This window comes from Delphinapterus leucas, chromosome 20, assembly GCF_059928025.1.
Source record: "Delphinapterus leucas isolate spDelLeu-1000000601 "Yukka" chromosome 20, BTC_Dleu_Yukka2, whole genome shotgun sequence".
Classification (NCBI taxonomy): Eukaryota; Metazoa; Chordata; class Mammalia; order Artiodactyla; family Monodontidae; genus Delphinapterus; species Delphinapterus leucas.
Window position 1 is genome coordinate 4,917,768 of NC_143148.1, and position 21,034 is coordinate 4,938,801.

At 38.8% G+C, this 21,034-nt stretch overlaps 1 protein-coding gene across 1 annotated transcript; it reads right to left on the reverse strand.

Annotated features, from left to right (window-relative positions):
• Positions 1 to 12,261: 12,261 nt before the first annotated feature.
• LOC149744556 (uncharacterized) lies at positions 12,262 to 19,255 on the reverse strand. Its single transcript, XM_089902072.1, is given in 2 exon segments — positions 12,262 to 18,086; positions 18,088 to 19,255. Coding segments are annotated over 2 exon segments (1,539 nt in total). The 5' UTR covers positions 18,279 to 19,255; the 3' UTR covers positions 12,262 to 16,738.
• Positions 19,256 to 21,034: the final 1,779 nt, after the last annotated feature.

The window sequence follows — 21,034 nt, forward strand, 5'->3', positions numbered from 1 at the left end:
ACGTAAATTGATACAGCCACTATGGAGAACAGTATGGAGGTTCCTTAAAAAACTAAAAATAGAACTACCATACGACACAGCAATCCCACTACTGGGCATATACTCTGAGAAAACCGTAATTCAAAAAGTCATGTAACACAATGTTCATTGCAGCTCTATTTACAATAGCCAAGACATGGAAGCAACCTAAGTGTCCATCGACAGATGAATGGATAAAGAAGATGTGGCACATATATACAATGGAATATTACTCAGCCATAAAAAGAAATGAAATTGAGTTATTTGTGGTGAGGTGGATGGACCTAGAATCTGTCATACAGAGTGAAGTAAATCAGAAAGAGAAAAACAAATACCGTATGCTAACACATGTATATGGAATCAAAAACAAAAAATGGCCATGAAGAACCTAGAGGCAGGATGGGAATAAAGATGCAGACCTATTAGAGAATGGACTTGAGGACATGGGGAGGGGGAAGGGTAAGCTGGGATGAAGTGAGAGAGTGGCATGGACATACATACACTACCGAACGTAAAACCGATAGCTAGTGGGAAGCAGCCACATAGCACAGGGAGATCAGCTCGGTGCTTTGTGACCACCTAGAGGGGTGGAATAGGGAGGGTGGGAGGGAAGGAGACAGAAGAGGGAAGAGATATAGGGATATATGTCTATGTACAGCTGATTCACTTTGTTATAAAGCAGAAACTAACACACCATTGTAAAGCAATTATACTCCAATAAAGATGTTAAAAAAATAAAACAAAAACCAAAAACTTAGGCTAATACTAACAGTGCACTTGTTCAAGAACTTTGAGATATATGTCTTTGAATGGCATTGAATGGCCTTGCATCTTCATTAAGGCTATTGTATCTGTCCCTGTCACATACAAGAGACATTAAGTACTGTATTGAAAGACGTTGCTCTAAATTACCAAAGTCAGAGGTCTATGTAACTGTTATATAAACAAGGAGAACCCAGCTGTTATAATAGGAAAAATGTTTTTTCCTTTGCTGTGTTTCTGATGCTCATGGAAAAAAAATCTGCAAACACTATCAACAATTTTTAGGGTCATGATTAGACAATAAAAGCAGTAATTAAAATGTCAGATGCAGGTAACATTCAAAAGTTTAATATGTCCTAGCATCCTCTCTCCTATCAGCTGAGCCCTGCTAGAGACAAGTAGGAGAGGAAATACTCTCACTTCCCCTCAGATTCCCTTCCTCTTCCCCATTCCAAGGTTTCTATTGGCTGATTTGTTTCACTAGCTTCACTACTCGCTGGTCTTGGCTGGTGTATAAAGCTGCAACACAGTAGTAGTTTTAAAGATATTTTAATTTTTATCCCTACAGAATTTGGCAGGACGATCACCAGTCCCGGAAATGCTCCGGAGGTGGGGTGTAGTGAAGTCCATGTCCCTCCCTTTTCTCAGATCCCACCCCCGTATTGGTCTCCAAGCCCACCCCAGCAAGCTACCTTGGGATACCTGGCCACAGTCTAGATGCTGCACTTGATGGCCATGGCCACGCCCAGAGCCCGCCCCCTGCACCGACAGGGAATGGCAACGCATGCACGGTTTCCAGAAGACCTGGAAGAAGATGGAGAGGATGGGGGTGGTGTTCACACCTTATGCAAGTGTTTCCGTCTTCCTGGTTCAGACTTGACATTTGCGGCCCTCTCATTCACAAACTGTCCACATGGATAACGGGGGGTGTCTCCAGACGTTAAAATTCCCACAGTAGTTTGTCCCGCAAGAGCCCCAGCTTCACCATGAGATGCTCTCAGCTGCAGGTCCTGGAGGTCTGCATCCACCTCATGCTAAAATCGCTCTGAGGTTGATCCCCTTCAGTGGCCTTTCTGCCTTGAGGCTGTGTGGACGCTGCCTGCTGTTGGGGAAATATAATTTAAAATGAAATATTTTTCCAAATCAGAAAACCTCTTCGCAAAAGCAGTAGAGAAATGGAAGACTTTTTTTTTTAATTGAATAAACATTAAACCAGAATGTGATGCAAATCACAGGCAATCTGCTGACACTAAAGAGTTTGCAAAATCAGAAATAAATCACAAAAAAATAAAAACAAATCACAATTTTATAGCCAAGCAGAAAAGTCTATTGCCTACATGTTCCCAAGATAAACAATAGCTAGTCATGAGGTGAGAGTACTTGCCCACACTATTTGTAACACACAGCTCATGCTGGATTCGTTGGTAGTTGGGGTGACCATCTTTTGTCCAGAGGAAAAAACAAACTTCTCGTAACTTTATGACAAGAGATAATTTTGCAGCTTGGAGCAAGGTTCCAGGAGACAGAAGTTAGGCTGCCACCCTCTGAGGAAAAAAGGACCCTCAAAATGGAGTCCAGGGACTTCCCTGGTGGTGCAGTGATGAAGAATCCACCTGCCAATGCAGGGGACATGGGTTCGATCCCTGGTCCGGGAAGATCCCACATGCCGCGGAGCACCTAAGCCTGTGGGCCACAACTACTGAGCCTGCGCTCTAGAGCCCGAGAGCCACAACTGCTGAAGCTCATGTGCCACAACTACTGAAGCCTACGCGCCTAGAGCCCGTGCTCTGCAACAAGAGAAACCATCACAATGAGAAGCCCGTGCATCACAACGTAGAGTAGCCCCCACTCGTCACAGCTAGAGAAATCCTGCGCACAGCAACCAAGACCCAACTCAGCCAATAAATAAATAAATAAAATCTATTTTTAAAAAATGGAGTCCATGTTGCTAAGAGAGTTACTTAAAATGGACCTGGCAGAGTTAAAGAAGGCAGGGTTTAGGCACATTCTTGGGGGTGGGGGGAGGGGGAGGCGAGAACCATGAACTTTTGAACTAGGCCAAACCATAAATAGTCCAAGGATTCCACAAGGATAATCCGCAACTTGTCACAGTAACAGACTTCTACCTCCCACTAGTGATAATGTAGGGGGGCAAAACTTGCCACACCAAAATGTCTCTTTGGCAAGTGGGTTATTTCAAGCTGAAAAGAATCAGTATCCAAAAGGCTCAGGAAAAAACACTGACCTTCCTCCTAACTGCCTAAAAGCATGTAGATAGAGGGCCTTTTCCTGGAATAGAGATATCAGCAGAGATATCTACAAAGAATATGGACTAGGTATGGTGGGGGAAACATGGCAGGGCCTAGAGATCAGAGTTCACTGTGTGCCATTGTCTCTCCCTGGCCAAGCAGACATTTGTTTACCAAACATTTGTTTTTCCCTCTTCATGTGAGTTGCCTCAAAACATTACTACCAACGTCTTTTGTCTTTAGCTGAAGATGGCATTTAAGGTGAGGGCTAAGTGCATTTTGGCAGGTCACTCAGTTTTCCTGGGCCTCTCACATATATACATGTTATTAAAACCTAAAAGAACCTAGATGGTTAGAGGAAAATTTCTCCCTCCCGACAAGAGCCTTTAGCAACCAACCATGTATAAATACAAATAGATTCAGCTTGCGAGCACTAAACATAATTCTTTCAAAACAACTTTTGCAACCTTTTGGGTTTTTGCCTTTATCAACTCCTGCCTTTTCTCTCCTCCTTGGAACACATTTTCAACTCCTACTCAAATCTTTTGTTTACCAAATTACAATTCTCAGACCAAAAATAAAGCTTTCCTTTGCAGCTCTGCTGTGAATTTTGTTTGACACATCCCACAGAACCTGGGAGATAGGGGTGCTATCTTCTTCGATGTTCCATTCCAAAGAGAAGGCTCCTAGGTCTTGGGTTATAATGCCAACAAACGATCTATTCCTTTTTAAAAGGATTTATATACATGTCAAAGGAAGGAGAAAGTACAGGTTTTCTAAAGTTTCCTAAAGCTCTAAGAAAAATATGAGGAGGCATCTCTTCCATTATTCTCAACAGGTACAATTAAGTCTCTTATTTTTAATTTGTATTTGCCTCTACATTGCCAAGTAATCTTCCTGCTTAAATCTCTTCCCCGACCTCCAACACACATCCCTCGTGCTGTTCAAAGCCCTTACTGGGAAGATGGTTTCATGCCCTTCAAACTCTCCCAGGATCCTTAAGGGCAGCGTCTGCTGTAGTGCCCCAAGTGCAGGCCTAGATGCTGCATCCTTGCCCTGGGCCTGGAATTCTGTAGATCACACTCCTTCCCTGAGAGTCCTCATCCTCAAGTTCTCCTGGGTAGGGACTTGCCTCTCCCCAGAATTTCCCTTGGCAGCCATTGGCTTGGGAAGTCCCCTGACCCCTGTGCTCAGAGAGGTGACAGGTTCCCGTTGTGTGATGAGTTTCTTGTGTCCCGTGTCACATCAAATGACTGTGCTGGGTGTTCCAATTCCAATTCCCACCGGAAAGTGTCCTTCCCAGTAGGGGCGCATATTTATTCCATTCCTGTTTCCCACATTTAACCTGAAATTATTTTTCTTTTTAATTTTCAAAGTACTTCTCCTTTTAAATGTATTTTATCAGATTCAGATTATGAGATTTCTATGATTTTCTAATTCTTATTATATATTGAAAATATTCACACATATATATATAGTATATAATTTTACTCCAATTTTAAAGTTCACTTGGTAAAGATGTCCAATATGTTCACAACTTACTTTAACCAGTTTAGCCTAATACTCAACAGCCTAGTTTCTTCCCTTAATTTGTTATATTAGTGTAAATTTTCCCTCAAGTTTCTTTGCTCTTTTCTACACACGTTGAATGATTCCAACAGAGCCCATCTGTTCATGTTGGAGGAACTGCTGAGAGCTTATTTCTATATTTGAACTGCTTTTATATTTTCTAGGGCTAAAAACTAGGTCTCAACATTTTAAAAAAAAATTACTGTGACTTTATAGAAAAAAAAATGTCTGTTTTTAACCACTGAAGAAGTTTCCTCGCCTCAGGCACATGAAAACATCCTGGAGGGCTTCCCTGGTGGCGCAGTGGTTGAGAGTCCACCTGCGGATGCAACGGACACGGGTTCGTGCCCCGGTCCGGGAAGATCCCAAATGCTGCGGAGCGGCTAGGCCCGTGAGCCATGGCCGCTGAGCCTGTGCGTCCGGAGCCTGTGCTCCGCAATGGGAGAGGCCACAACAGTGAGAGGCCCGCGTACCGCAAACAAAACAAAACAAAACAAAAACCCTGGAATTTTTAGTGTTATGGTCAGAAAACCAAACCCTGCTTGCATGCCCCTAGAGGGCAATGGGCTTTTCATTTTTGGAAGATTTTTGATAACTGATTCCATCTCCTTACTTGTCGTTAGTCTGTTCAGATTTTGTTTGTGATTCAGTCATGGTAGGTTGTACATTTCTAGGAATTTACTTTTCTAGGTTATCAAATTGGTTGGACTGTTCATAGATCTTTTGTATTTGTTATTTGTTGTAATATCTCTTCTTTCATTTCTGATTTTGAGTCTTCTTAGTGTAGGTAAAATTTTATCATTTTAAAATCCAGCCCTTAGTTTCCTTGACCTTTTCTATTTTTTTTTTCTGGTCTCTATTTTATTTATCTCTACACTGATCTTGGATATTTCCTTCCTTCTACTAACTTGAGCTTAGTTTTTTTTCTTCTTTTCCAGTCACTTGAGCAGCAAAGTTAGGTTTGAGATTTTTTTTTTTTAGTGTGGGTCAAAAAGTATCTTGCTGTGATTTATGTCATAGAGTGTTCTGCCTATGTTTTCCTCTGAGAGTTTTATAGTGTCTGGTCTTACATTTAGGTCTTTAATCCATTTTGAGTTTATTTTTGTACATGGTGTTAGGGAGTGTTCTAATTTCATTCTTTTACATGTAGCTGTCCAGTTTTCCTAGCACGACTTACTGAAGAGGCCGTCTTTTCTCCACTGTATATTCTTTCCACCTTTATCAAAAATAAGGTGACCATATGTACATGGCTTTCTCTCTAGGCTTTCTATCTTGTTCCATTGATCTATGTTTCTGTTTTTGTGCCAGTACCATATTGTCTTGATTACAGTAGCTTTGTAGTATACTCTGAAGTCAGGGAGTCTGATTCCTCCAGTTCCATTTTTTTCCCTCAAGACTGCTTTGGCTATTCAGGGTCTTTTTTGTCTCCATACAAATTTTAAGATGATTTGTTCTAGTTCCGTAAAAAATGCCATTGGTAATTTCATAGGGATTGCATTGAATCTGTAGATTGCTTTGGGTAGTATAGTCATTTTCACAATATTGATTCTTCCAATCCAAGAACATGGTATCTCTCTCCATCTGTTGATATCATCTTTAATTTCTTTCATCAGTGTCTTATAGTTTTCTGCATACAGGTCTTTTGTCTCTAGGTAGGTTTATTCCTAGGTATTTTGTTTTTCTATTGCAATGGTAAATGGAAGTGTTTCCTTAATTTCTCTTTCAGATTTTTCATTAGTGTATAGGAATGCAAGAGATTTCTGTGCAATAATTTTGTATCCTGCTACTTTACCAATTTCATTGATTAGCTCTAGTAGTTTTCTGGTAGTGTCTTTAGGATTCTCTACATATAGTATCATGTCATCTGCAAACAGTGACAGTTTTACTTCTTCTTTTCCAATTTGGATTCCTTTTATTTCTTTTTCTCCTCTGATTGCTGTGGTTAAAACTTCCAAAACTATGTTGAATAATAGTGGTGAGAGTGGGTAACCTTGTTTTGTTCTTAAGCTTAGTGGAAATGGTTTCAGTTTTTCACCATTGAGAATGATGTTAGCTGTGGGTTTGTCATATATGGCCTTTATTATGTTAAGTTCCCTCTCTGCCTACTTTCTGCAGGGTTTTTTTTTATCATAAATGGGTGTTGAAATTTGTCAAAAGTTTTTCTGCATCTATTGAGATGAACATGGTTTTTATCCATCAATTTGTTAATATGGTGTATCACGTTGATTGATTTGCGTATATTGAAGAATCCTTGCATTCCTGGGATAAACCCCACTTGATCGCAGTGTATGATCCTTTTAATGTGCTGTTGGATGCTGTTTGCTAGTATTTTGTTGAGGATTTTTGCACATATGTTCATCAGTGACATTGGCCTGCAGTTTTCTTTCTTTGTGACATTTTTGTCTGGTTTTGGTTTCAGGGTGATGGTGGCCTCGTAGAACGAGTTTGGGAGTGTTCCTCCCTCTGCTATATTTTGGAAAAGCTTGAGAGGGATAGGTATTAGCTCTTCTCTAAATGTTTGATAGAATTCACCTGTGAAGCCACCGGATCCTGGGCTTTTGTTTGTTGGAAGATTTTTAATCACATTCTCAATTTCAGTGCTTGTGATTGGTCGGTTTATATTTTATATTTCTTCCTGGTTCAGTCTTGGAAGGTTGTGCTTTTCTAAGAATTTGTCCATTTTTTTCAGGTTGTCCATTTTATTGGCATAGAGTTGCTTGTATTAATCTCTCATGATCCTTTTTATTTCTGCAGTGTCAGTTGTTACTTCTCCTTTTTCATTTCTAATTTTATTGATTTGATTCTTCTCCCTTTTTTACTTGATGAGTCTGGCTAATGGTTTATCAATTTTGTTTATCTTCTCAAATAACCAGCTTTTAGTTTTATTGATCTTTGCTATCAGTTCCTTCATTTCTTTTTCATTTATTTCTGATCTGATCTTTATGATTTCTTTCCTTCTGCTAACTTTGGGGTTTTTTGGTTCTTCTTTCTCTAATTGCTTTAGATGTAGGGTTAGGGTGTTTTTTTGAGATGTTTCTTGTTTCTTGAGATAGGATTGTATTGCTATGAACTTCCCTCTTAGAACTGCTTTTGTTGCATCTCATAGGTTTCGGGCCGTCGTGTTTTCACTGACATTTGTTTCTAGGTGTTGTTTGATTTCCTCAGTGATCTCTTGGTTATTTAGTAGCGTATTATTTAGCCTCCATGTCTTTGTATGTTTTACAGTTTTTTTCCTATAATTGATATCTAGTCTCATAGCATTGTGGTTGGAAAAGATACGTGATACGATTTCCATTTTCTTAAATTTAACAGGCTTGATTTGTGACCCAAGATATGATCTGTCCTGGATAATGTTCCATGAGCACTTGAGAAGAAAGTGTATTCTGTTGTTTTTGGATGGAATGTTCTATAAATATCAATTAAGTCCATCTTCTTTAATCTGTCATTTAAAGCTTGTGTTTCCTTATTTATTTTCATTTTGGATGATCTGTCCATTGGTGAAAGTGGGGTGTTAAAGTCCCCTACTATGATTGTGTTACTGTTGATTTCCCCTTTTATGGCTGTTAGCATTTGCCTTATGTATTGAGGTGCTCCTATGTTGGGTGCATAAATATTTACAATTGTTATATCTTCTTCTTGGATTGATCCCTTGATCATTATGTAGTGTACTTCTTTGTCTCTTGTAATAGTCTTTCTTTTAAACTCTATTTTGTCTGATATGAGAATTGCTATTCCAGCTTCCTTTTGATTTCCATTTGCATGGAATATCTTTTTCCATCCTCTCACTTTCCGTCTGTATGTGTCCCTAGGTCTGAAGTGGCTCTCTTGTAGACAGCATGTATATGGGTCTTGTTTTTGGATCCATTAAGCTAGTCTATGTCTTTTGGTGGGAGCATTTAATCCATTTACATTTAAGGTAATTATCAATATGTATGTTCCTATTACTATTTTCTTGTTTTGGGTTTGTGTTTGTAGGTCTTTTCCTTGTCTTGTGTTTCCTGCCTAGAGAAGTTCCTTTAGCATTTGTTGTACAGCTGGTTTGGTGGTGCTGAATTCTCTTAGCTTTTGCTTGTCTGTAAAGATTTAAATTTCTCCGTCGAATCTGAATGAGATCCTTGCTGTGTAGAGTAATCTTGGTTGTAGTTTTCTCCCTGTCATCACTTTAAATATGTCCTGCCACTCCCTTCTGGCTTGCAGAATTTCTGCTGAAAGATCAGCTGTTGACCTTATGGGGGTTCCCTTGTATGTTATTTGTTGCTTTTCCCTTGCTGCTTTTAATTTTTTTTCTTTGTATTTAATATTTGATAGTTTGATTAAGATGTATCTTGGCGTGTTTCTCTTTGGCTTTATCCTGTATGGGACTCTCTGTGCTTCCTGGACTTGATTGACTATTTCCTTTCCCATATTAGGGACGTTTTCAACTATAATCTCTTGAAATATTTTCTCAGAACTTTTCTTTTTCTTTTCTTCTCTTGGGACCCCTATAATTAGAATGTTGGTGCATTTAATGTTGTCCCATAGGTCTCTGAGACTGTCCTCCATTCTTTTCATTCTTTTTTCTTTATTCTGCTCTGCAGTAGTTATTTCCACTATTTTATTTTCCAGGTCATTTATCCGTTCTTCTGCCTCAGTTATTCTGCTATTGATTCCTTCTAGAGAATTTTTAATTTCATTTATTGTGTTTTTCATCATTCGTTTGCTCTTTAGTTCTTCTAGGTTCTTGTTAAACAGTTCTTGTATTTTCTCCATTCTACTTCCAAGATTTTGGATCATCTTCACTATCATTACTCTGAATTCTTTTTCATGTAGACTGCCTGTTTCCTCTTCATTTGTTTGGTCTGGTGGGTTTTTACCTTGATCCTTCATCTGCTGTGTGTTTCTCTGTCTTCTCATTTTGCTTAACTTACTGTGTTTGGTGTCTCCTTTTCACAGGCTGCAGGTTCGTAGATCCTATTGTTTTTGGTGTCTGCCCCCAGTGGCTAAGGTTAGTTTAGTAGGTTGTGTAGGCTTCCTGGTGGCCTGTGTTCTGGTGGATGAGGCTGGATCTTGTCTTTCTGGTGGGCAGGACAACATCTGGTGGTGTGTTTTGGGGAGTCTGTGACCTTATTATGATTTTAGGCAGCCTCTCTGTTAATGGGTGGGGTTGTGTTCCTGTCTTGCTAGGGTGGCATATGACACCTTGGCATAGGGTGTCCAGCACTGTAGCTTGCTGGTCATTGAGTGGAGCTGGGTCTTAGCATTGAGATGGTGATCTCAGGGAGAGCTTTTGCCATTTGATATTATGTGCAGCCAGGAGGTCTCTGGTGGACCAATGTCCTGAACTCAGCTCTTTCACCTCAGAGGCACAGGTCTGACACCAGCCTGAGCACCAAGACCCTGTCAGACACACAGCTCAGAAGAAAAGGGAGAAAAAAGAAAGACAGAAAGAAAGAAAGAGAGAAGGAGGGAGGGAGAGAGAGAGAGAGAGAGAGAGAGAGGAGAAAGAAAGAAAGAAAGAAAGAAAGAAAAAGAAAAAAGAAAGAAAGAAGAAAGAAAATAAAGTTATTAAAATAAAAAATAAAAAAATTGTTGAAAATAAAAAAATTAAAAAGTAATAAAAAAAGAGAAACAAAACCAAAAAACAAATCCACCAGTGATAAACACTAAAAACTATGCTAAAAAAAAAAATGACAGACAGAACCATAGGACAGATGGTAAAAGCAAAGCTATACAGAGAAAATCACACAAAGAAGCATACACATACACACTCACGAAGAGAAAAAGGAAAAAAAAATATATATCGTTGCTCCCAAAGTCCACTGCCTCAATTTTGGGATGATTAATTGTCATTCAGGTATTCCACAGATGCAGGGTACATCAAGTTGATTGTGGTGATTTAATCCGCAGCTCCTGAGGCTGCTGGGAGAGATTTCCCTTTCTCTTCTTTGTTCGCACATCTCCTGGGGCTCAGCTTTGGATTTGGCCTGAGGGTGTCTGTTTTTGCTCAGACAGGACGGGGTTAAAGGAGTGGCTGATTAGGGGGCTCTGGCTCACTCAAGCCAGGGGGAGGGAGTGGTACGGAATGTGGGGCAAGCCTGCACTGGCAGAGGCCGGCATGACGTTGCAAGAGCCTGAGGCATGCCATGTGTTCTCCCGGGGAAGTTGTCACTCCTGGGGAAGTTGTCACTGGATCACGGGACGCTGGCAGTGGCGGGCTGCGCAGGCTCCCAGGAAGGGAGGTGTGGATAGTGACCTGTGCTTGCACACAGGCTTCTTGGTGGCTGCAGCAGCAGCCTTAGTGTTTCATGTCCGTCTCTGGTGTCCATGCTGATAGCCGTGGCTCATGCCCATCTCTGGGGCTTGTTTAGGTGGTACTCTGAATCCCCTCTCCTCGTGCACCCCAAAACAATGGTCTCTTGCCTCTTAGGCAGTTCCAGACTTTTTCCCAGACTACCTCCAGGCTGGCTGTGGTGCACTAGCCCCCTTTAGGCTGTGTTCATGCGGCCAACCCCAGTCCTCTCCCTGGGATTTGACCTCTGAAGCCCGAGCTTCAGCTCCCAGCCCCCACCCGTCCCAGCACCAATCCTCTATGTGGGAATCTCTCTGCTTTGCCCTCTGCACCCCTGTTGCTGCACTCTCTTCCACGGCTCCAAAGGTTCCCCCCCACCACCCCCTGTCTCTGCCAGTGAAGGGGCTCCTAGTGTGTGGAAACCTTTCCTCCTTCACGGCTCCGTCCCACTGGTGCAGGTCCCGTCCCTATTCTTTTGTCTTTGTTTATTCTTTTTTCTTTTGCCCTACCCAGGTACGTGGGGGAGTTTCTTGCCTTTTGGAAAGTCTGAGTTCTTCTGCCAGCATTCAGTAGGTGTTCTGTAGGAGTTGTTCCACGTGTAGTTGTATTTCTGATGTATTTGTCGGGAGGAAGGTGATCTCCATGTCTTACTCTTCCACCATCTTGAAAGTCTCCTCTTACTTATCATTTTCAGGCTGTTTTGTAGTTAGTTCCCTTGTTCCTTTCTTCCTCTCTTGCTGACTTCCTTTAGGAATTGATGGTTTTCTATAGTGTTATGCTTTGATCCCATTTTATTTTTGTGTGTACCTTCTGTAGGTTTTTGCTTTGTAGTTACTATGAGGCTTACATAAACCATCTCAGAAATAAAAGCCTATTTTACACTGATAACTTTGATTGCTTTAGAAAAACTTTAACCTTTAATTTCCCCATCACATTTTACGTTTTTGCTGTCACAATTTAACTTTTTTTATATTAACAAATATTTAGTTATTTTTTAATACTTTTTCCTTTTAACTTTTACACTTGAGCTAAGTGGTTAACATACCGCTCTATTAGAGTATTCTGAATTTAACTATATATTTCACTTCACCAGTGTATTTTCTTTGTGTTAGTAATTGGCTTTCTTCAGTTTGAAGTTCAATGTCCAGGGATCCTCAAAATAGCTTCTCTTAACCTTTTTTTCTTGTGACTGAGCCATGCTTTCATGTTTCTTTGCATTCCTCATTAACTTTTGTTGAAAACTGGCATTTTAAATATTATAATGTGGAATTCTGTATATTAGATTTTCCATTCCCTTTATGGTTTGTTTTTGCTGCCTGTTGTGGGTTGTAATTTGTTTAGTGACTTTTCCAAACTAAGTTTGTAAAGACTGTCTTCATTATCACGTGTGGTCAATGTAGTCTGTCTTCCATTAGCTTAGTAATCATATTGTGGTTTGAGAGATTTCATTCAATGCCTGGAGAAGAAACTTTAAAAAGGAGAGAGGGAGAGAGGACAGGAAGAAGGAAGGAAGGAAAGGAGGGAGACAGGGAGGGAGACAGGGAGGGAGGGAGGGAGGGAAGAAATTACTCTTTCAGTATTTGCAGATTGGCTCTTAGTTTTGATGCTCCTTCAATACCTAACCAGGCCATTTACCACTCTGCTTTCACCTTTACTTTCTGTGCAGTGCCAGAGAAGATAGCTTATGGTTTTCTCAGGTACTTTATTTCTCAGTATATGTGGGTTATCCAAGAAGCCCTTATTCCACACACATCTTTTTTTCTCAGCCTCCCCCCATGCTTTTGGTCTTTCTATTGCTTATTCCATTATTCCTTGCCTTAGTCTGCTGTGACCAATACTTTGCCTTAAAGTGTTGTATGATTCTCACTGAAGTCTGCCAATGAGACAAACCTGTATGGAATTTGGAAGGCAGAAGTGGAGCAGAAAATGTTAATCTCAGGAGAACTCAGTGACTAGATAAAAACTTTGCAAACCTCCCCACCATCCCTAGCTACACATTTAAGGCAGCGAGAGCAGTAACTTCTCAGACATAACCATAAACTTTGGCCTCTCCACCCATCCTGGAGTTTCAGGATGTAGTTGCCAGCAACTCTATGATCCACCAGTCTTTCATACATTTCACGATTCAAACTCATTTTAAATTCTTGCCCTAATTTATAAATGCTTCTTACTCTCAAGTAATTGTATGTACATGTCTTCCTAACCAAACACAGGTTACAATCTCCAAGAATACTATTTTTTGTTTTCAAAGTCTAGAAATCTCAACCAGCATGACTGTACTGGTTCTGTAGTCCATTGGTCCTCCCACAGTTTCATCCCAACATAAGAATGATTGATGAAATTTTAAAGGCTAATAAAGGAATTCTGATGCTTAAAAATATCGAACAGATGGGACAACTGGATACCTAAATGCAAAAGAATAAATTTGAATCCCTACCTCACATCCTATACAAAAGTTAATTCAAAAGACATCAAGAACTTAATGTAACAACTATAAAATACCTTGAAGAAAACATAGGTATAACTCTTCCAGACACTGGTTATACAATGTTTTCTTAGATATAACACACCAAAAACACAAGCAACCACTCCCCAAAATAAAGTTTCATCAAAATTTAAACATTGTGTATCAAAGAACACTATCAAGAATGTAAAAAGACAATCACAAAATAGGAAGCAATATTTGCCAATAACATACCTAATAAGGAGATTATATCTAGCATATATAAAGAATTCTTAAAACAATCTAAAAGAGACAAATAACCCAAGTAAAAAATATGCATAGCATTTGAATACATATTTCTCGAAACAAGATACACCAATGACCAACAAACACATGAAAATATGCTCAAGATCATTAGCCATTAGAAAACGCAAATAAAAACCACAAGGAGACACTTTACACCTGCTGAGATAGAAAATAACAACTGTTGATGAAGAAGTGGAGAAATTAATCCTCATACATTGCTGGTAGGAATATAAAATGGTGCAGCTGCTTTAGAAAAGCTTGGCAGTTCCTCAAGAGATAGGTAAGTTATTCTTATGACACAGTAATTCTACCCCTATACATATACCCAAGAGAACTGAAAACATATGTCCAAAAAAGTTGTAAATGGGCGTTCACAAAAGCATTATTTAAATAGCCAAGGAATGGAAGGAGTTCAAAGAATTTTATACTTCAATGAAGTATTCTTCAGCCACAAAAAGGAATCAAGTAATGATACATGTTACAACATGGATGTCTTGAAAATATTTTCTAAAAGAAAATATTTTCAGTGAAAGAAGGTAGGGACAGAGGCCACATACAGCTTTCACTTATATGAAATATACAGGATAGGGACATACATAGGGACAGAAATTACATTAGTAGTTTCCAAGGAGTGCTAAAGGGTATGGGGTTTCTTTGGAGGGGGTGATGAAAATGTCCTGGAATTAGTGCTGATGGTTTTGCAAAATTGTGAATACACAAAACCCACTTAATTGTCAAGGGGTCAATTTCATGTCATTTGAATTACATATAAATAAAATGAACGAAAAAATCTAATATTACATTGAATTCAGAAAAACGTTCTGATCTACTGACTCTGGTCTGCAACACCTTGGAGATACAGGGCTTAGCATCACTGCAACAATGGAATCAAGTGATGATGGTAGTAATAATAATGGCAAGAAGGGAAATAATTTGAGATAAAATAAGGTAAAATAAGCGTATTTTTAACCAAAATTCCAGTATGACTTCTAGGACAGCAATAGGTCTCCTGCCTCCAAATTACAAGATTTCAATTCATCATCCCATATCATTCCAGTTCTTTCACTGCACTAAAGACATAAAAGACCCTCTTTCTTCACGTTCATAGATCACCTATTTTGTACCTAATGTTGTTATATGAGCACTACCTTATGCTGTGAAAGTTTCAAAATAACTACTTTGTCAGACTTCCTTGGTGGAGCAGTGGTTAAGAATCCGCCTGCCAATGCAGGGGACATGGGTTAGATTCCTGGTCCGGGAAGATCCCACATGCTGCAGAGCAACTAAGCCCATGCACCGCAACTACTGAGCCTGCATTCTAGAGCCCGCGTGTCACAACTACTTAAGCCTGTGCGCCTAGAACCTGTGCTCCACAAGAGAAGCCACCACAACACAGCACAACACCGCACACAGCAGCAAAGAGTAGCCCCCCGCTTGCTGCAACTAGAGAAAGCCTGCATGCAGCAACAAAGACCCAACACAGCCAAAAATAAAAGTAATAAAGTAATTAATTAATTTAAAAAAACACTTTGTCTATGTATCCTCCAAACGTTTTACTGACTATAGAGGTGAAATGTAAACTAGATATATAAATTAATTTAAAAGGTGTGAGGAAAAACGTGGTAAGGAAAAATTTTATAAGAACATAAAAGTAAATTTTAACACAGTTGAAAAAGAACTATGAACGATAAGCCTTATTACCATAATCTTAAATTGAGATTTTTATAGCTTTTGAAAACTTGCTCTAATAAAATTATTAAATCATATTTATTGTCTGATAAACATTTCTACACATTACTTTCATGAAACTACAATAAAAATACCACAGGCGGTTTACCTAAACAGTATTTCACAAACACTTTCAACAATTATATTGTATAAAGGATCCTATATGTGCAACAGAAAAGAATGTGTACACAGTTATTAACATGAGGAAAATTGTGGTCTTTCCCAACCAGGGAGTAAGAAACTTCAAGAGTAAACATTCAGTGTTGAATTAGTCTTGAATTCATTTTTTATTATTTGACTACTAACAGCTTTTAAGTCTCCCACCCCTCTTCCCATTCTACCTAACTTAGGCAAGATGATTAGAAAGCCTGGGTCTCCTTTTCTTTGGCACTGGTGGAAAGTTTAAACCATTCAGATACCCTCTCTTCAGCCCCACCCATATCACCATAAAAACCCCATACCAACAAAACTGAAGAAGAGAACCCATAATACATTAATCATGACGACTTAGATCATAGTTTTACATCTATTATATACCACTCAAGCCCTCATTCAAATTTATACTGTATTGTCTCATAAATTCAGTGTTCCTGCTCTTTCAGGAAACTTTGAACATGAACCTCACCCAAGGAAGGATGTTCTTTCATCTGATTAAATCCTTCCCAGAGACCTTCATGGTGACATATGAAACAACAGTAACGAAGGCATAAAATAAAGATTTCAAAACTCAGGTTGAAAGCCATCAAAAAGTAAAGTAGCCTTTTCAAGAAATCTCAAATAAACACTTACTAAATTAAGATCACAGAACTTTTCCACAGGTATCCTTGTAACTTTGTCAGCCATTACAGGCTTTATGATTTTGATTTTTCATTACTAAGAAGGATTTAACTTGAATAACCTCTGATAAGAACTTAGTTTCCTCTAGTATGAATTTGATGTGCCTGTTGTGAGAAAATGGTGAAACAGTTTATCATATTCATTACTTCTAAGATTTTTCTACAATATAAATTCTGTGGTGAATCCTGAGGTCAGACTGTATGTTTCCTCTCTGATGTGAATCGTCTCATGTCCCCAAAAGTGTGAACATTTGATAAAAGCGTAACACATTCATTACATTTATAAAGTTTCTCCCCAGGAGGAATTCTAACATTACATAAGGCTTGATCTTTGGATAAAAGCCCTGCCATACCCATTACATTTATGTACTTTCTTTCAAAGATGTATATTCTGTTGTCTAGTTAAGTGTGAGCCCTACTTAGAGGCTTTGCCAAATCCGTGACTTTTATATGGTTTCTATTCAGTGTGGACTCTTTGATGTCGAGTAAGGCTTGAATATGCATAAAAGGTTTTACCACACACATTACATTTGTGAGGTTTCTCTCCACTATGAATTATCTAATGATCTCCAATGCATGATCTTTGGATAAAAGCATTACCATGTATATTAGGTTTACAAAGTTTCTTTTCAGTATGCATTTTCTGATGTCTAGTAAGGTTTGCAAATTGGCTAAATGCCTTGCCGCACTCATTACATCTGTAAGGCTTCTCCCCTGTATGGATTCTTTGATGTCGGGTAAGGGTTGAACACACATTAAAGGCTTTGCCACACTCATTACATTTGTAACGCTTCTCTCCAGTATGAATTATCTGATGTATGACAAGGTTAGAGGACTGGTTAAAGGCTTTGCCACATTCCTTACATTTGTAAGGCTTTTCTCCACTATGGATTCTCTTATGTTGGGTAAGGCTTGAACGCTCCATAAAGGCTTTGCCACACTCATTACATTTGTAAGGTTTCTCTCCTGTATGAATTCTCTGGTGAATTACAAGATTTGAATGTTGACTACAGACCTTGTCACATACACTACATTTATATGGTTTCTCTCCAGTATGGATTCTCTGGTGTCTAGTGAGATGTGATACTCGGTTAAAGGATTTGTCACACTCACTACATTTGTAAGGTCTCTGCCCCGAATGAATTCTCTGACGATTAGTGAGATTCGAGCTTCCTCTAAAAGCCTTCCCACATTCGTTACATTTATAAGGTTTCTCTCCAGTATGGATTCTCTTATGTTGAGTTAGGCTTGAATGCCCAGAAAAAGCTTTGCCACACTCACTACATTTGTAAGGTTTCTCTCCAGTATGAATTTTCTGATGACTTGCAAGATTCGAATTCTGACTACAGCTCTTGCCACATATATTACATTTATAGGGTTTCTCTCTGGTATGGATTCTCCGATGTCTAGCAAGGTTTGCAAATTGGATAAAGGCTTTATCACATTCATTACATTTGTAAGGTCTCTGCCCAGAATGAATTCTCTGATGACTAGTGAGGTTTGAGCCGTCTCTAAAAGCTTTCCCACAGTCATTACATTTGTAAGGCTTTTCAGTAATATGTGCTCTCTGATGTTGTGTAAGTAATGAAGGATGTATAAAAATTTTCCCAGATTTATTACAAATGTTGATGCTGACACTAGGAAGAATTCTTTGAAGTGGTGGAGCAGAACAACTATTGTTGATCAACTTCTCAACTTGGTTGCATTTACAAATTTTCTCTTTGGTTTGAAACTTCTGAAGTTCAGCCAGATGAGACTGAAACCTTAATCCAACTTCATTCTCAAAACATGTTATATAAGTGTTTTCTGCATAGGTTATGTTATTTTTTAGTTCTAACAAAGACCTTATATATGACTTCTCATATTTATAACATTGATAAGTACTTTTTCTTACAGATACACTGCTTTAGAGGGAAATCATTCCAGGATTTGTTCTGTTGTTGATCTCTTCTACTAGTGAGATTTTTGTTATAGGTTGTAATAACTCCTTTGTAATTTGTTTCATCATATCCACAATGACTTTCAAACTCATGCATATTTTGCTGGACTTCCCTGAAATCAAAATCCTTGATGTCATTTCTTTTGTGTCTTCCCAACATCAATATTCGGAATAATTCTCCTTTGTTAATATCCTCTTTTGGTGACAATTCCTTGATCACACATCGAGTAGAGATATCTGAAAGATATAAACAACCATAGGTTTCCTATTAACTAGAGCTGTAAAATAAACATTTTATACTGAAAACATCGTATTAGACCAAAAGTAATACTTATAAAACTCCTCAACCATGGTATGCAAATATTAGAAATACAAAGAGAATAGGATTCCTCAATAAAGAAAGGGTGATTACAGGGACTTCCCTGGTGGTCCAGCAGTTAAGACTCCATGCTCCCAATGCAGGGCCCAGGTTCGATCCCGGGTCAGGGAACTAGATCCCGCATGCTGCAACTAAAAAAAGATCCCGAATACCACAACTAAAGATCCCACATGTCACAACTAAAGATCTCACAGGCCACAACTAAAGATCCTGTACACCGCAACTAACACCCAGCGCAGCCAAATAAATAAATATTAAAAAAAAAAAAGGGTGATTACAGGTAGACAAAATCATTTGTAGGAAAGCCTAGTTACAACACCCTGGGATCAAACCACTCACAGTATGAAAATTTACATAGGCCCTGAAACAGGTGGTATCCTTTTATCACCTCAAAGTACACACCAATTGTCAGTAGACACATGGGTGTCTCATATTTGAAGAAAAGCAATATTATATAACATTTACTATATAATAATTGTACCCAAATAAATGTTAAAGCAGAACATTATATACTGTAATGGTAAATAATCTCTAACAAACTTATTTAAGTTTGTTAAATAAGTGGCTATTCACAAGTACAAAATAAAAATAGCACTGGGAAAATAAGAAAGAACTTGATAGAAAATCACTGTAAGAATAACATAATATTGTTCTGAATTCCTATAATAAAACTATCTATACTCATGCAGAATAGGCATTTTGAAAAATCAACCACTCGTGTATGACAGTCATAATACACAAAAGATACCGAAAACCCATTATCTATAAATCATAATTTTAAAAAATCATTTTAGAAACCCATGATAAATCCAGAAGATAAATAATAAGTAAAAAAAATTATAAAACAGTGTAATCTGTGGTATTCTAAATACTTCTTCCTTCAGTACAAATAAGGGACTTCTGTTCTAGAGGAGTACATAATATGAGAACTGGAAAATATGTTAAGAACCACTGACTTTTGAAATATCCAGTTCAGCTAAATACATAATATTTTAAAGGCTAAGAAGTGGGGAAGTAATCAGAAATGAGAATTATGATTTCATGCCTGCAGTTAAATAACAGTCAATAAAAAAGAGCAATTCTGCAGTCACAAAATACATGTACTACAGAGTATGTGCTTTGAAAATGTATTAACTAAAGTCAGAGACAACACTGATAAGGAATAAATTGCAAAATGAACACAGACAAAATATAATGCAAGCAAAGGTAAATCTCATAGTTTTAAACATAAGAGAAAGTTTAAAAGTCTTAGGAAATAAAGCTACATTTTCATATCTTACTATATACCATGCAATGTTCTAAGGCCTCTAAAGTCATTAACTTATTTAAATATTCTTGAGGTAAATTATCATAAATTTTCAGATTAAAAAAACAATGGCCCGTGGAGTTTATATAGCCAGTAACAATTTACACAGAAAGTAAACTTGAGAGCCAAGATTTGAACCTGGGCTGCAGGGTCACATCACACGCTCTTAGGCACTAAACACCACTGCCCACTCAGGAAGTAAGCACAAAGGTCACAGTAAATCCCAGCAGCATAGAGAAAGGCTTGAAGAAAATCACAGGAAGGCAGCTGTGTTACTAATAGTGCTACTGAACTCTCTCTCCTGGATAACGGCATCTGAGCCATCACTTGCTGAACATGTTGGTTTAGACAGCTAATAGACCATGGTGTTGTCCTGATCAAGCTGTCCTCTGGAAGAGAAGAGATCTTTATACAGGGTGGGGGAAGAGGTAAGGGGAGGGAGTTCTGAAGCAACTTGGACATTCAGCGGCTAAAATCAATATGCTAAGGAGGTAACAGTATGCTCCATCCAGATCAATAGACAATCTGAGGAAAGGTGAAAGAACAGAGCTTGTGCTTACAACTGTGCTGGGACAGTGCAAAAAAAAATACACTGATCCATTCTGTGGGAAATATACTATGGGTGTGGGGGAATAATGGAAGAGGTTAAAGAGGGAGTCAGTGTGATACAGTGGGACATTTACCACTACTCTGCTATTTGCTCTGATGTACCAAAATGAATATCCTTAGATTCCTACTTATAGGCATATATTCAAGAGGCTTGAATATTCCATGAGATATGGACAAAAATGTTAATAGGTATTAAAAGCAAAATTCTAGAAATGGCCATCAGAAGGGGAATGAATAAATCCACTTTGTACATACACGTGCAGATGCAATGAAACTGTCAAGAATCCAGCAGCTGGACTTCCCTGGTGGCACAGTGGTTAAGAATCTGCCTGCCAGTGCAGGGAACACAGGTTCAAGCCCTGGTCTGGGAAGATCCCACATGCCGCAGAGCAGCTAAGCCCGTGTGCAACAACTACTGAGCCTGCGCTCTAGAGCCTGTGAGCCACAACTACTGAGCCCACGTGCCACAACTACTGAAGCCCATGCACCTAGAGCCCGTGCTCCACAACAAAAGAAGCCACTGCAACGAGAAGCCCACGCACCGCAACAAAGAGTAGCCCCCGCTCGCCACAACTAGAGAAAGCCGTGCAGCAACAAAGACCCAATGCAGCCAAAAATAAAT